Genomic DNA, 16,232 nt, shown 5'->3' with positions numbered 1-16,232 from the left:
ATCCCCTTTCCAGCGTGGTGTAGTGGTTAAGAGCGGCAGACTCCAATCTGGAGAACCAGGTTTGATTCCCCACTCCTCCACATGAATGGCGGACTGTAATCTGAAGAACCAGGTTTGACTCCCCACTCCCCCTCATGAGCGGCAGACTCTAATCTGGAGAACCGGGTTTGTTTCCCCTCCCCTTCATGAAACCAGCTGGGTGACCTTGGGCTACTCACAGCTCTCTCCGAACTCTCTCAGCCCCACCTACCTCACAAGGTGTCAATTGCGGGGAGAGGAAAGAAGGAGATTGTAAACTGGCTTGATTCTGCTTAAAAGGGAGAGAAAGTTGACATATAAAAACCAACTCTTTCTTCTTCCCCCCAAACTTTGAGACAATAAATGATTCTAAAAAAAAAGAAGGAATAACAAATAAGACGAAAAGTTAGTGCGTAGGAAATTATTCAAAACACATTTAATTGTACACTTTATTAAACAAAAATATGTTCTTCGGTTCTTGTTCATACAAAAATATGTTCTGTTTTTGTCAATTTTGTGGCTCAGGTGTCCATGGGGCCGGGGCATCACTCTCCAGATGTTTAGCCAAGTGTGAAATACAATAAAATTTTGGCCTGTTGAGTAATTTTAAGATTCTCTGTTGTGTTTCCCTACTCTAGTGCTGAAAGACAAAGGCTACACCACTCTCCAGGATGAAGCCATCAAGATATTTAATTCCCTGCAACAGCTGGAGTCCATGTCAGACCCGATCCCCATTATCCAGGGCATTCTTCAGACGGGGCACGATTTGCGGCCTCTGCGAGATGAGCTTTATTGCCAACTCATCAAGCAGACGAGCAAAGTGCCCAATCCGGGGAGTGCAGGCAATCTGTACAGTTGGCAGATCCTCACCTGCATGAGCTGTATGTTTCTGCCGAGCCGTGGTATCCTCAAGTACCTGAAGTTCCACCTGAAAAGGTAAGTGAAATTTCAAAATGCTTATGTACAATACAGCAGACAGAAAGTATGCAGCGGTACAGGAAAGAGCAACCAAAATGATCAGGGGACAAGAGCAACTGCCCTGTGAGGAGTGGTTGAAACGCTTAGGGCTGTTTACCTTGGAAAGAAGGCAGTTAAGGGGAGACATGATAGTCTATAAAATTATGCATGGTATGGAGAGAGTGGACAGGGAGAAGCTTTGCTCCCTCTCTCATAATGCCAGAACACAGGGTCATTTGCTGAAGCTGGAGGGTGAGAGATTCAAAACTGATAAAAGGAAGTATTTCTTCATACAAGGCATAGTTAAATTGTGGAACTCCCTGCCCCAGGATGTGGTGATGGCTGCCAACTTGCCAGGCTTGAAGAGGGGAGTGGACATGTTCATGGCGGAGAGGATTATTCATGGCTACTAGTCAAAATGGCTACCAGTCATGATGTATCCCTATTCTCGGCAGTCTCAGAGGAGCGTGCCTATTATATTCGATGCTGTGGAACACGGGCAGGATGCTGCTGCTGCAGTCATCTTGTTTGTGGGCTTCATGGAGGCCCCTGGTTGGCCACTGTGCTAACAGAGTGCTGGACTTGATTGTCCTTGGTCTGATCCAGCATGGCTTTTCTTGTGTTTTTAAGTATGGCTCTCTTCAATTACTATTTTTTTCTTCTTTTGGGGAGGAAAATGAAGCTTCTGCAACACTTTACAATCCAGGAGAGCCAGTTCGTAACGGCCCTTTTGTTGTGAGGCTGGGTAGGGAGGCCGTATGTTTGTGTTGCTTCTGTCCTCTGTTTATGGATGGATTGCAAGAGGCCTCCCCACTCACCCCACCTCCCTTACCTCAATCTGAAATAAATCGCTTTCAAGAGAGAGAGAAGCTGCATCTGTTGACTAGATCTAATATTCCAACAGCTACACTGAAATCAAACCTTATCTGGATCAGATAGACTCCCTAGCCCACATTGTTTTAGCATGTCCACAAAATAATACGGCATGAAATAAATCACTCCCTGGATAAAACAGCTAATGACGCTTTCTGAGAAGCGGATACTGTGTTATCTGCTGTCAAATAGATCGGTCAATTGCATGAAAGATGTGGCAACTTTTCTCTTCATAGTGTCAAGGAAAAATTAAATTTCATTTCCCCTTTTTAAAGTGTGAAGTGGTTGATGGGCAGCCAGGGGCTGTCAAATCTAGGAAAAGGAAGTGAAATCAAACCAGATTTATATTTGGCTAATCAAAGTGTTAAAATAGGGCAGCACAGGGTCAGTGTTTTAGGGCATCATCCTGTTTTAGGAAGGTGCCTTGGCCGACTTCTTCTTTGTGAACATGAGAAGGAGGGCAGGAAGGGTTGTGTCAGTGTTTGGCTCTCATGTCCCTTTCTTACATGCCCAAAGAAATGCAGATTGCCACTTTGGGATCAGGAAGCAATTTTCCTCCATGCAGATTGGCCGGGGATCCTGGAGGGATTTTGTTGCCATTTTCTGGGCATGGAGTAGGGGTCACTGGGGGCGTGGGGAGGGTAGTTGTGAATTTCCTGCATTGTGTAGGGGGTTGGACTTTATGACCCTGGAGGTCCCTTCCAGCTCTATGATTCTGCATAGAATATTGTTAATGGGCATTCATATAGTCTGTGAAGAATCAAGCTATGAAAGTGAAGTTCTGCATGGCAGAAAAGTCGGAAGGGGAAAGGGAACTCTTTTCCATGGGCACCAGTGATTGGCCAGTGACTCCGTGCCATGTAGCTGGCATGAACTTTCCTCTGGAGAGAGGCATGCATTGGCAGTGTTCATGCTGAGCTCTCTCTCGTTTTATCTTCAAGAGCCCGGCCTGTATCCCTACCCCCCAAAAAAAAGTCTAAGGAAAGAGCTGTAGGAATGGGAGGAAATGCAAACAATCTCTGAGCCCTGTTGATAATTCCATGAATATTTGGGATTCTAAATATTGCTTTTCAAATGTCTTCAAATCATCAGATTTAGGAAAAAAGGAAATTGCAACACTGTGTTTATCCTCACAGGGTTCATGACCAGTTCCCAGGCACCGAAATGGAAAAATATGCCCTTTTCATATACGAATCCCTTAAAAAGACCAAAAGCAGAGAATTTGTGCCATCCAGGGATGAAATTGAAGCCCTGATCCACAGACGAGAGATGACATCGACAGTCTACTGTCACGGCGGAGGATCCTGTAAGATCACTATCAACTCCCACACAACGGCCGGTGAGGTAAGGAGCTGCAACGGATCACAGTCCTTTAGGGGAGGGGCTGTGGCTCAGTGGTAGAGCATCTGCTTGGCATGCAGAAGGTCCCAGGTTCAATCCCCAGCATCTCCAGTTAAAAGAGATGAGGCAAGTAAGGTGATGTGAAAGACCTCCACCTGAGATCCTGGAGAGCTGCTGCCAGTCTGAGTAGACAATACGGACTTTGATGGATCAAGGGGGATCTGATTCAGTATAAGGCAGCTTCATATGTGTTCATGTGACATCAAGGCATGGAGGGCCATGTCCCAAGTCGCTTGTGCTAGCCTCATGTACACTTTGCGCCTGTGTCAGGATCCTGTAACATGTGACAAACACATTGTTCCAGAAGACTTCCAGGGGGGCAGTCCTATGAGTCTGTTACATTTGCATGTAACGTGAAGGATCTGACGGCACCTTGAAGACGATAGCATTATTGTGGCATCAGCACTCATCAGAGAGGAGATTTATTTTTTATTACATTTTTACCCCGCCCTCCCCAGCCCAAAGGCCGGGCTCAGGGCGGCTTACAAAATCCAGAATAATAAAATCATTAAAACCGTAGAATATAATTTAATTGCACTTGAAAATAACCCAAATCATTACAATAAATGGGGGAGTTGTAACTCCCCCCAATGGCGCTAAAGTCACAGAATAGTTGTCTGCAGCCCGATAGATAGAACTGACCTCCCCTCAAAATAGGGCAAAAGCCGCTCCAATTTGCTGTGTGCCCATATGAACTGGAAACATTCCTGCCATGGCATTTTTGGGCATCTTGGAAAGTGAGCTCTTCTCCTCAATTTGCACCAGGGGGTTATAAAACCGATACATAATAGTAGAATCAGGATCATACCACTTTTGTGAACACCGCCCATTTTGGGTTGCAGGGTAGAAGTCTTCTGGAAGCACCTCGTGTAGACTTGCAGGACATCACAGGACCAGACGGAGACTGCAGAACAATCAAATGAGAGAATGGCAGTCTAGATTTGTGGCTGTGGTTTCCAGTGTGGTTTAGTGGTTAAGAGCAGTGGTTTGGAGCAGTGGTCTCTAATCTGGAGAACCGGGTTTGGTTCCCCGCTCCTCCACATGAGCAGTGGATGCTAATCTGGTGGATTTGTTTCCCCACTCCTACACACGAAGCCAGCTTGGGAAAGTCACACTCTCTCAGCCCCACCTACCTCACAGGGTATCTGTTGTGGGGAGGGAGAAGGAAGGTGATTGTAAGCCGGTTTGATTCTCCCTTCAGTGATAGAGAAAGGCGGCATATAAAAACCAGCTCTTCTTCTTCCTCCTGTATTTCTGCTCTCCTTATTGGTACTTTGGAGTAGGAAATTCTGCAGAAGGAAAGGGAAATCCGCACTGATTTATGTAACTGGGAACAGTTTGCCCTTGTGCCTGACTGACCGCATAATGTAAAATATTAAATCTGAGAATTCTTTGTCAAGAAAGGGCGGGTGACGAAACTAATTTGAAATTTCTACGGTTGAGAATCGAAAAGAAAAGGAATTAGGTCTTGCTGCCTTTTCAGATTCAGATTCCTACTGTGCCGTCATTTTCTATCGATTGAAGTTACTACTTTCTAAAGTCTCACTCGTTTTCTCGTGTCTCATTTTTGGTTTCATACTGTTGCCCTGATAGGTCGTTGAGAAGTTAATTCGAGGCCTGGCCATGGAAGACAGCCGAAATATGTTTGCCTTGTTTGAGTACAATGGGGCTACAGATAAAGCCATTGAAAGCAGAACCGTCGTGGCCGACGTCTTGGCAAAGTTTGAAAAGTGAGTTTGCCTCGGCTAATAAGTGAGCAATTAAATCCCCTCACAGCAGCGTTCTGAATATCCTTTTCTTGAATCAATAGCATCCCCCTCCACCCAAAAAAAATGAAAGAAGAACTTGTATGCCTGGCAATGATTACATCACCCTTCACTGTGGTTCTTGTATTCTGCTGTCCTGACATCTCCTCTCTCGTGTGGTCCATCAGTAACCCTCCCCGTTTGGGCTGTGCCTTCGACTCAAAGCCTTTTCTTGATTTACGGCTTCCCACAACTGGAACATCTTCACTAGTGCAGGCAGAACAACTTCAGGAGTTTTGTGGGGCTGCTTTAAAGCTCTTAAAAGGTCAAGAAAAGAAACATACAAGGCCAAAAGTTATACAATTGAAAGAAGAGCAATTAAAAGGTTATGTCAGCACACAATATCTATATAAATTTATTATAGGTTAAAATCTAATTACACATATAACTCATACACGGCCCTGCAAAAGCCTGCCAAATAAATATACTCATATAACACAATTACACATAAAATGACACAATTAGACTCCGACCATACACGTTTCGGCCATACTGCCTTCTTCAGTGGTCTTAACAATCACCACTCCAGACTGCAAAATATACATCAAATTTCTAAAAATCTTAGTGACTATATGGGCGTTGTGTTTGCAGGATCACAATCAATATTTAAAACTGCAAAACTTCTTCCTCTGATTAAGGTTTCCTTACAAATGAAAATTACAGCCATAAATAAAACGTCAACATCTCACAGTCACAACGTAGTGTTAAAGTCTGGAGTAGTTTTCCAGCTGCTTTAAAGCTCTTCTGCTTCTCTCCCAACCTTGCCGCTGACATTGGGGCCAGCCAGTCACAGCAAATGCGACCGACCTTTCAGAAAGGATTTCTAGAATTGTTTCTTCTCCCCGTTCCCTCAGCAATCCTGGTCTAGGTTTTGGTGCCGTTAATCTGGAAGAGCAACCACACCTGCAAAGGCACACAGAGTTGGTAGTGATGCCGCACACAAATGCTTGCTCACGGTGAGAGAGGGCTGGCTTAAACACTCTGCAACATCCAAGTTACCAAGGTTTCCCTAGGCTGTACTGCTCCAAGGGGTAAGAATATAAAAGCCCTGCCTGATCTGACCCTCTTGTGCAGCGTCCTGCTTCCCACAAGCAGCCAGCTGATTGCCCTGGAGGGCCAGCTAAGAGAGGTTTGGTGTAATGGGGGGGGGGGAATCTCTCCCTCGTCTCCTACTTCATTTTACCTCAGATAATTGAGATGCCAGAGAAGACGCCATGAAAGAGCTAGAAAAGATTCTGAAATGTAAGGACGTGTCACTGGCCACCAAGATCAAGTTAATTCATGCCATCGTATTCCCTATTACTATGTGTGGGTGTGAAAGCTGGACATTGAAGAAAGCTGATAGGAAGAAAGTAGATTCCTTTGAAATGTAGTGTTGGAGAAGAGTGTCACGGATACCCTGGACCGCCCAAAAAAGACAAATAAGTGGCCTCTAGATCAAATCAAGCCTGATCTGACCCTACCTAGAAGCTAAAATGACTAAACTGAGGCTGTCGTATTTTGGTCACATTATGAGAAGACAAGAGTCACTGGAAAAGACAATCATGCTAGGAAAAGTTGAAGGCAGCAGGAAAAGAGGAAGACCCAACAAAAGATGGGTTGACTCGATAAAGGAAGACAGGGCCCTCAATTTGCAAGATCTGAGCAAGGCTGTCAAAGATAGGACATTTTGGAGGACATTGATTCATAGGGTCTCCATGAGTTGGAAGCGACTTGACGGCACTTAACACACACAGAGGATTTATTCAGTTCAACAATAACATAACATAATTTTATTATACTTCACAGGGAAAGGTATTGGAGGAAAAAGGAAAGGTACACAATTTCTAAATAAATAATGGGTTGCTCAACAAGTACAGCACAGATGTTATTTTACTTAACCCAGGTTTCCAACCCTTTAAGGTAGCTTAGTCCCAGAACCTGCACACAGAGGTTCCTGTGTATACTCTGGTGCCTAAAACTAGGAAGTATGAAGATTCTCCTTTATTCCTTCCTTTTTCTCTCCGTGGAATTACTTCAAAGCTCTTAAAGCAATTTTCTCATCATACTTGGGCCAGGAATACCCCTTTCCTCAGAGACTATTCCTCCACCCTGTGACTAGAGTAGGGACCTTTTTTCCCCTCCCAAACTCTGAAAACCTTGTTGAAGGCTGTCACGGCCAGAGTTCATTGGTTCTTGTAGGTTATCCGGGCTGTGTGACCATGGTCTTGGTTTTTTCTTTCCTGACATTTCGCCAGCAGATGTGGCAGGCATCTGAAGATGCCTGCCACAGCTACTGGCAAAACATCAGGAAAGAAAATACCAAGACCACGGTCACACAGCCTGGAAAACCTACAGGAACCAATCTCTGAAAACCCTTCAGGTTTTCCTCCCAGTCCTATTAGGCACAACCCATCACACCAGAACACAGAGTCAACCCCCCCACCCCAGCAGCTCAGTCTCCTCTCTTAAGTCCCTCACATTTGGCTACAGAATTTCCCTTCAGTCACAGTGACTCGTTGCCGGCAAAGGGCCTCCTCCACGAACCTGTCTCATGCCCTTCAAAAGCCATCGCTGTGTCCTCTGTCAGTGGCTCCCACAATTTAATTGCTCAAATCGTGTGGATTTGTTCCTTGCACCAGAAGAAATTTTTTGGTTTCGGTCTAAAATGTCATTTAAGAGAATTTTTCTTTCCACTCAAAATCTGCTCCGCTCGTCCGTTCTTGCAGGCTGGCTGCTGCTTCAGAAGGAGGTGAAGGGGCCTGGAAGTTTTACTTCAAGCTCTACTGCTTCCTCGATACCGAGCATGTGCCAAAAGACAGCGTGGAGTTTGCGTTCATGTTTGAGCAGGTAACACTTGATCATTGCATTTGAATGTGGGGGGCGGGGGGAAGGAAGAGATCAAGGGAATTTCCAAAGGGATTACGTACCCTGCTGAAATAAAATGGTGAAACGTAATTGCTGAGAAGCTGTGTGTGAATAGTGCCTATTATACCTAATTTTTTAACCTTACCTGTTTACCTCACTTTAAGCTAAGTTCACCTGCATTTAAGTTCAGCCCTGCCTAGAAGTAAGGTGAGATGGTTGCCTCAGGTGAAAAAGTAATGCTGCCATTGATTGTGGCAGGGTAGAGAACAAGCCCTTCGAAACCACACACAACACAACACAAGCTTTTATTGGCATATAAAAAGGAAGAACATACATTTGGATAAAACCGAGTACAAATAAATAAAATTGGATAAAACCATCCCAAATCAGCCATTAAGGAAAGCTACACACCATTCACGATACCTGATTGCGAGATGTAAGAACCTTGCCACTGATTCAATTATTTTTGGGTTTTGTGTGGTCCTAAGATAGGATGTCCTTATTTCACCAGAGCCATTCCCTGTTTACGAACAGTGGGTCAATGAACTGGGATTGGCTATAAGCACAAAAGCAGCAATTGAAAAGGACATGCACAAGGGATTCAATTTCACCATTCCCGCAGGGGCAAACTCTGTCCGCAAACGGGATTTTATTAAATCTTCCATATAGCAAGGTGGAGGGTAGTGCATTTAGCCTGGCAAGCATATATGCTCTATGCTGTTGCGGTGCAGTTAGATACGTATAGTATAGTGCTATATGTTGTCTATTTGGCCAAGGCTCCAAACTCAAGGGGGAACTTCTACTACTTGCATGGCTTCTAAGTTCCTGCATTTCTATGTCTAAAGGTCTACGTCTGATCACATCAAATGCTGACTTTTCTGTGAGCCAATACAGGGAGCCTAAAGAAATCCATACTGATCTATTTTTTTCTCAATATGTCTTATCCATATGGATTATTGAGATTCAGTTAGCATATGAGAGATAAAACTATTTAGATCAGCCTTGAAATGCCACTGAAGCCAAAATTTGATTGTTACCAGCCAAGCTCTAGTGTCTATAATTGATTGTTTCTAGACACAAGGCTGCATAAGGAATACATTTTGGTGTTCCAAGAATTTTACGTAAGAATTTAGATTGTATTCTTTCAACATCCTGATTTAAGGCATGAATCCATACTGGTATTCCATAGAGGAGTTGAGAAACCAAAATGCACGGCCCACCAAAATGTTTTCCTTGTGTTCCCATTAATCTTGCTGACAGCAGCGCCAGAGAAAAGGCTGTTTTCAAGTTGAGTTACAACTTGTCTTAATACCTTTTCACATGGACTTGTCTGCCATGGAATCCATGTGCATGGCAAAGGATCCTGGGGCAGATTCTGGGGCAGACTGTCTTTTACTGCTTCATAGTCTCTGTGCATTGCACAGAGGGGCGTGGCACATGTGCAGAATTATGCCCCCACAAACTTCTAGCGCCTAAAAGCACTAGACGATCTAGGTGCAAGAACAGACAGCTCCTAGAGCTTCTCCTTCTGCACACCTGAAGATCTCTTGAGTCTGTGATGAAAAGTTTCAAGAACTGCAGGTGGTGTATGAAGAACACTCCCCCCGCCGCTGCAGCTGTTGGATTGGCCAGAATGCAAAGGTCCTCGGCTCCATCTCTGAGGGACATTTGGAGGTTCCCTCTCAGGATGTCCATCATTCCTCTTTGCATTGATTCCGATCTTGATCACACTGGTCTACAAAGAAAGACATTTGCCAAGATCGTGAGGGAGGGATTGAAGGAGGGATACTTCATGTGATTGCTTACTTTCAGAAAAGGCTTTTGACTCGTTGCCATCTCAGGAAGTTTCTGCCTTCTGCCTTTCTGATCTTCTTTCTGAAGATCTTAAACTTTACTCTGAACAGCTTCTGCAGATAGTGACTTCTTTAGGCCTGGAAGATAAACGGACCCCATGCCCTTTGGCTGCTCTTCCAGTCTTTCAGATGGTGGATTCAGCACTTCAGGCACTTATCACATTAGTATTTCTCCCTAAGCTGCTGCAAGTAGCAGATGACACCAAATTATTTAGGGTGGTTAAAACAAAAATGGACTGTGAAGAGCTCCAAAAGGATCTCTTCAAACTTGAGGAATGGGCATTAAAATGGCAAATGCAGTTAAATGTGAGCAAGTGTAAAGTGATGCATATTGGGGCAAAAAATCCCAGCTTCACATATACACTGATGGGATCTGTACTGGCAGCAACAGACCAAGAAAGGGATCTTGGGGTGGTAGTGGATATCATACTGCCCTTGTACAAATCCAGAAGCTCTAGGAGCTGTCGGTTCTTGCACCTAGATTGTCTAGAGCTTTTAGGCGCTAGAAGTTTGTGGGGGCATAGTTCTGCACTTGTGCGACGCCCCTCTGCGATGCACAGAGACCATGAAGCAGTAAAAGTGTATGGTCACCACACCTCAAAAAGGATATTGCAGACTTGAGAAGGTACAGAAAAGAGCAACCAAAATGACCAGGGGGCTAGAGCAACTACGCTATGAGGAGCAGTTGAGACGCTTAGGGATGGACACGCAATCACAGTAGGAGTTTAATTATACAACAAATTATGTACATGCTCGAATAATAATGAGTACAGGTACCAATGAATAACTTGATTTCCAAATATGTATAGCGGAAGGAGGAGAGAAGATGCTTTATATTGTCTGTGATTGTGAGTTACGGTGTGCTTCTCTCGTTTACAGCCCCTGGAGCTGGTGGGGGAACCTTATTTGTGTGATAACAGGAATAAGCTTTTTTTCCTTTCACCCCCTTTGGTGTGGTTTATTGGCTGAACAGCACCAGGGCCTGGACCTGTTTATGGTAACAGAAAGAAGGCTGCCTAGCTGCCCATGGGGAGGGGCTGTGGCTCAGTGGTAGAGCATCTGCTTGGCATGCAGAAGGTTGCAGGTTCAATCCCTGGCATCTCCAGTTAAAGGGACTAGGCAGGTAGGTGATGTGAAAGACCTCCACCTGAGACCCTGGAGATCCGCTGCCGGTCTGAGTAGACAAGACTGACTTTGATGGACCAAGGATCTGATTCAGTGTAAAGCAGCTTCTTGTGCCCTCTGGTGGCTCTCATCAGTTGAACAAGAGTAGCTAGAAAAAAGCTGGTTCCTGTATATTTCTTGAGTTGGTGGGGGGAGGGCGTTGTTGTTTTAGAAGTAGCAGGATTCAGGGTGTGGTATCCCATATTGCCTTTATTTCTGTTAGGCGCACGAAGCAGTGATTCGAGGACATTACCCAGCTCCTGAAGAAACCCTCCAGATCCTTGCTGCCCTACGGCTCCAGTACCTGCAAGGCGATTGCACTTCATCCAGCGTCACGGTACCAGAAGTGGAAGAAGTCTACCCACTGCAGAGGCTGAGATCGCGTATTATCCAGTCCACCCAAACATTTACCCCAGCCGAGAGGCTGGAGAGAAAGCGGGCCAACTTTCTGGATGGGACCCTGCGGAGGAGCTTCCGCAGCAGCTCTGTTGGCAAGCAGAAGGTGGAAGCAGATCAGATGCTGGACATGTGGGTCAAAGAGGAGGTCTGTGCCGTCAGGGCTAGCGTGATCGATAAGTGGAAGAAAATTCAGGGAATGAGCCAAGCGCAAGCGATGGCCAAATACATGAGCTTGATTAAGGAGTGGCCGGGCTACGGGTCAACCCTCTTTGATGTAGAGGTGAGCATGTCCATCGCTTGCTATGAATTGCCAAAAAAATACTTGTATGCATACAGAGATGAGCAAGAATCAGCACTTCACTCAACAGCCACATTTCTAGACCCAGTTCATTCATTCATTCATTCATTTATTGAATTTTTTTCTCCGCCCTCCCCAGCCCAAAGGCCAGGCCCAAAGGCCAGATTTAACCTTTTGGCGTACATTTTGCTGTCTACACAGGAACGATTGTACGTTATCGTTGGTATCTGACTTTCAAGAGTGATCTAGACTTGGGACACCTGCTGGTGCAAGGCTTACAAAATCCAGAATAATAAAACCAATAAAACATTAAAATATCATTTAAATACATTTAAAAATGACCCAATCCATTCACTAAATTGGGGAAATAATACTCCCCCCCATGGCACTAAAATCACAGAAATAGCTGTCTGCAGCTTGATGGTTGGATCTAATCTCCCCCACCAAAAAAAAAAAAAAACGAGGAAAGAGCTCAGCAGTGGGGGAAAGGGAGAAAGATTAAGAAGGCTAGTATTTATAGGGAGAACCGTAGCTGGCCTCAACCATAAGCCCGGCGGAATATCTCTGTCTTACAACTCTGCGGAAATTTTGAAGATCACGCAGGGCCCTGATCTCTCTTGGGAGGCTATTCCACCAGGCAGGGGCCAGGGCAGAGAAAGCTAGAAAAAAAGCAGAGAAAGCCCTGACCCTGGTCGAGGCCAGCCGGACACTCCTTGGGCTGGATTTAACCATTTGGCATACATTTTGCTGTCTATACAGGAATGATTGTACATTATTGTTGGTCTCTGACTTTCAAGAGTGATCTAGACTTAAGACACCTGCTGGTGCAAGGAATTGGCCCAGCTGAAGTACTTATTGCTAGGATTTTATAAATAGTTCATAATCAAGAATTAATCGCTCATTAAATGCTATACGTCAGCATTTCTCACCTTGGAAGTACAGACTGGATGAAGAAGAAAGAAGTAGAAGGAAGAACGGAGTGTCTGTACCAAGTAATCCCAAATGTTCCTTTGGCCTAGTGTAGTACAAGGGTGAGAGGGTTGAATGTCGTAGACCTTTGAGACACTCCACATCTCTCTTCTGCAGGAGAAACTCATTGGGCTTCGCAGTCAGATTGCTTCCAGCATAACTCACAATTTGTGCGTTTTGAATCTAAATGAGAAAATAATCATAAGGCATGTGTATAGGGAATAATGGGGTCTCCAATATTTAATGGGGGAATTAGTCAATTGGAGATAAATTTAGAGCACTAACGAGAAGCTTTGGTGGGGTCTTTTTCCTGTGTATACACAAGAATGAGCAAACCAACAAGGAACAAACGCTATGAGAAGCCAATTAAAGTAAAATAAATGGAATTTATTTGGGGGATATAAAAGGGGTACAACACACACAAAATGCAATGAAACGCAACACACACACACACACGAGAATCCTATAGGGATAGCACAAAGAAAATAGCTACCTACCCGATGCAGTCTTCAGCGAGAGAGGCTGCTTATGAGGAGAAGGAGGACTGCTCCGCGAACCAACGTGTTACAGCCAGGAAGCCGTGAAAAGTCATGGGGCATTCTTTCTGGATCCAAAATGAGAAGCAACTGGCATGTGCCAGGGTGCTGAGTTTTATAGCTGAATTCTGCCCTGGGGCAGGCTGACTAACTGGGCATGTGCGCAGTGGGGCACAAAGGTAAGATTGCTTCAAGAGTGGGGGGAAATTGGGTGTGTGTGAAAAGGTGGGAGCTAGGGTGATCAGAATATGAGAGGATTATTGATGACTGCCAAGTACCGATTAATTGTGATATTGACAGCTGGCAGGAACTGGGAGGAGAAAGGGGAAGGAGAATGTATGGGAAGATGGGATTAGCCTGCACTCAGACTACCCCAGAGAAAGAATGTAAGATGTGGAAGGGGAAATGCCATTGTTGTAAGTCTGAACTCGTTAGACAGATCTTGATATGCTGGCCACCTTCTTGGTTATGCAAAAGTGTCCAGGAAGGCAACCTTTCCAGGGGCGAGTTACGTGCAGGAGGATGCAGGAGGAGAGTCCAAAGGTCGTCGTTCTGTGCAACCACAACCAAGATGGAGTTCAGGCCACTTCCTTCTTCTGGGTCCAAGTGCTGCTTGCCATCTGCAGGGTCGTGCTGGCTCCGTACAGCGAGGTCCAGTGAGGTGTCTGAGGTGCTCCGATGCTATGGAGTGCGGTGCGGTGTGTCTCTTTGCATCCCATTAGGTCAGATAGCTTGGCCAGGTGTGCCAATAGTCCAGATATGAAGGGGTACCGTCACACATGTTGTGTGCTGGAAAATGCTATAGAAATGATCGTCATTGTAGTTGTATGTAGCGAACTGTGGCAGGTTTAGAGATGTAAAATTTCTGGAAATTTTGATGCCATGGGAGGAAAAAAATCTATTCCTTCTTCCAGTTTTTATCGGGGGGAAACGGAAATTGGTGCAAGACTTACTTTCCTTAGCAAGCCTAAACTTATTATACAACTCTACAACTTAAAATGCATAATTAATAACTGAGTTAGCACATAACACTGTACCATTTGACATGTTTATGGCACTTAGAAGTTAATGTCAGTTTTCTACAAGCAAAATAGCTAAATTTCTAGAATTTTAAATGGATTTTTTGTAGCGGTTTAGTATTCGTGCCAACTTGAACTGACTTAATGCATAAGAAGAAGAGTTGGTTTTTATTTGCCAATTTCCTCTACATTTTATTATATGGTTTAATATTGCACTCTTTGGTTGTGATATCTTTGGATAGAAATAACAACAACAACATGCCCAATAGTCAAGAAGCAAAGAGTGATAAATTGCTGTGCCCCACACAAGTCTATTCGTTTTTGCCATCTAAGAGGTAGGAAATAATGACAGTTCAAAATAGAAAATACCAATTTTGTAGTAATTGAGGACATAAATATTCTCATACAGTCACAATAGGACCTGAAGCATATGTGGATATTAAAATAAACTTTATAACATTGAAAATACTGAGTTATTCAATAATGTATTATTATACACATTATGGGATACAAATTGTGGTCAAAATCAGTCACATTTAAACAAATATCTCTAATGCTGGAGATTGTCTTACATAAAAATCTTCATAACATATATTCTAAGCAAATACAACTCTGTTCTAAACAGCACTCCCTTGCTTCCAAAAGTGAAAATATTTCATTGAAGTGTTTCCCCCCCAGTGCCTTCTAAAATCTTCAATTTCTATCAGAAACATTGGGGGCGGGGGGGGGGGGGGAATGTCCAGGAGAGAAGGAAGATGACTTTTCCCCAGCTTATTTTCTGCTTCCACACCCTCCGGGCTTTCACATCTCTAGGAGCATTCAGTCAGTTGTTTTTATTTGTTTCACCTTGATTTTATGTTTTTTCCTTCCCCAGTGCAAAGAAGGGGGATTCCCACAGGAGCTTTGGTTGGGCGTTAGCGCCGATGCGGTTTCTGTCTACAAGCGTGGCGAAGGCCGGCCGCTTGAAGTCTTCCAGTATGAGCATATCCTCTCCTTTGGGGCTCCCTTTGCCAATGCCTACAAGATTGTGGTCGATGAGAGAGAGCTGCTGTTTGGGACCAGCGAGGTAAGGAAGGGGGCCAGGTTTTGGCTGCCGTCCTGTTTGTTTTAGAAGGACCCCTTTTCAGAAGAAGATCTTCCACCATTCTGTTGCCTTCACATTTTGTAGCGGTTTAGTATTCGTGCCAACTTGAACTGACTTAATGCATAAGAAGAAGAAGAGTTTGTTTTTATTTGCCAATTTCCTCTACATTTTAAAGAGAATCAAACCGGCCTACAATCTCCTTCCCTTCCCCTCCCCACAACAGACACCCTGTGAGGCAGGTGGGGCTGAGACAGCTGTGGCTAGTCCAAGGTCACCTAGCTGGCTTTGTGTGTAGGAGTGGGGAAACCAACCTGGTTCACCAGATTAGCGTCTGCTGCTCATCTGGAGGAGTGGTGAATCAAACCCGGTTCTCCAGATCAGAGTCCACCGCTCCAAACCACCACTCTTAACCACTACTCCACGCTGGCTCTTATGCAATTATAACAACACAAGTCGAGCCTGTTGGATCAGACCAGTGGGTCCATCTAGTCCAGAGTACACAGCAGCTAACCAGTTTCCCAGGAGGACCAAACAAATAGGACACAGAGGAAGAGGCCTTCTCCTGACACTGCGTCCTAGCATTGGTATTCAGAGGTTTGCTGCTCACCACGGCTAGTAGCTACTGAGGGACCTCTCCTCCGTGAATCTGTCTAACCTCTTTTAAAGCCATCTATGCTTGTGGCCATCACTACCTCCACTGGCAGCGAATTCCACAGTTTAATTGCTCATTGAGTAAAGAAGTATTTCCTTTTGTTTGTCCTGAACCTGTTTTCCAACAACTTCATTGGGCGTCCCCACATTCTAGTATTATGGTAGAGGGAGAATATCTCCCTCTGTCTACTTTCTCTACCTCATGCATAAGATTATAACCTTCTATCATGTCTCTTGTTAGCCATATTTTTTAGAAGAAGAGTTGGTTTTTATATTCCGACTTTCTCTACCACTTAAGGGAGAATCAAACCAGCTTACAATCACCTTCCCTTTCCCTCCCCACAACAGACACCCTGTG

The 16,232-nt window shown here is 44.6% G+C and overlaps 1 protein-coding gene across 1 annotated transcript in view; it reads left to right on the top strand.

Moving 5' to 3' along the window:
• The window catches only part of MYO10 (myosin X), a 125,164-nt gene that overhangs the window by 107,262 nt on the left and 1,670 nt on the right, over positions 1 to 16,232 (top strand). The window contains exons 33-38 of the mRNA XM_056854149.1: positions 657 to 954; positions 2,985 to 3,192; positions 4,843 to 4,979; positions 7,763 to 7,883; positions 11,142 to 11,597; positions 15,014 to 15,205. Of these exons, the coding sequence (XP_056710127.1) occupies positions 657 to 954; positions 2,985 to 3,192; positions 4,843 to 4,979; positions 7,763 to 7,883; positions 11,142 to 11,597; positions 15,014 to 15,205 (1,412 nt within the window). The remainder of the gene's footprint in view (positions 1 to 656; positions 955 to 2,984; positions 3,193 to 4,842; positions 4,980 to 7,762; positions 7,884 to 11,141; positions 11,598 to 15,013; positions 15,206 to 16,232) is intronic.

The sequence above is a fragment of the Euleptes europaea genome, chromosome 8 (genome assembly GCF_029931775.1).
Source record: "Euleptes europaea isolate rEulEur1 chromosome 8, rEulEur1.hap1, whole genome shotgun sequence".
NCBI lineage: Eukaryota > Metazoa > Chordata > Lepidosauria > Squamata > Sphaerodactylidae > Euleptes > Euleptes europaea.
The sequence above is the reverse complement of the archived record's forward strand: the minus strand, read 5'-3'. Positions and strand labels throughout refer to the sequence as shown.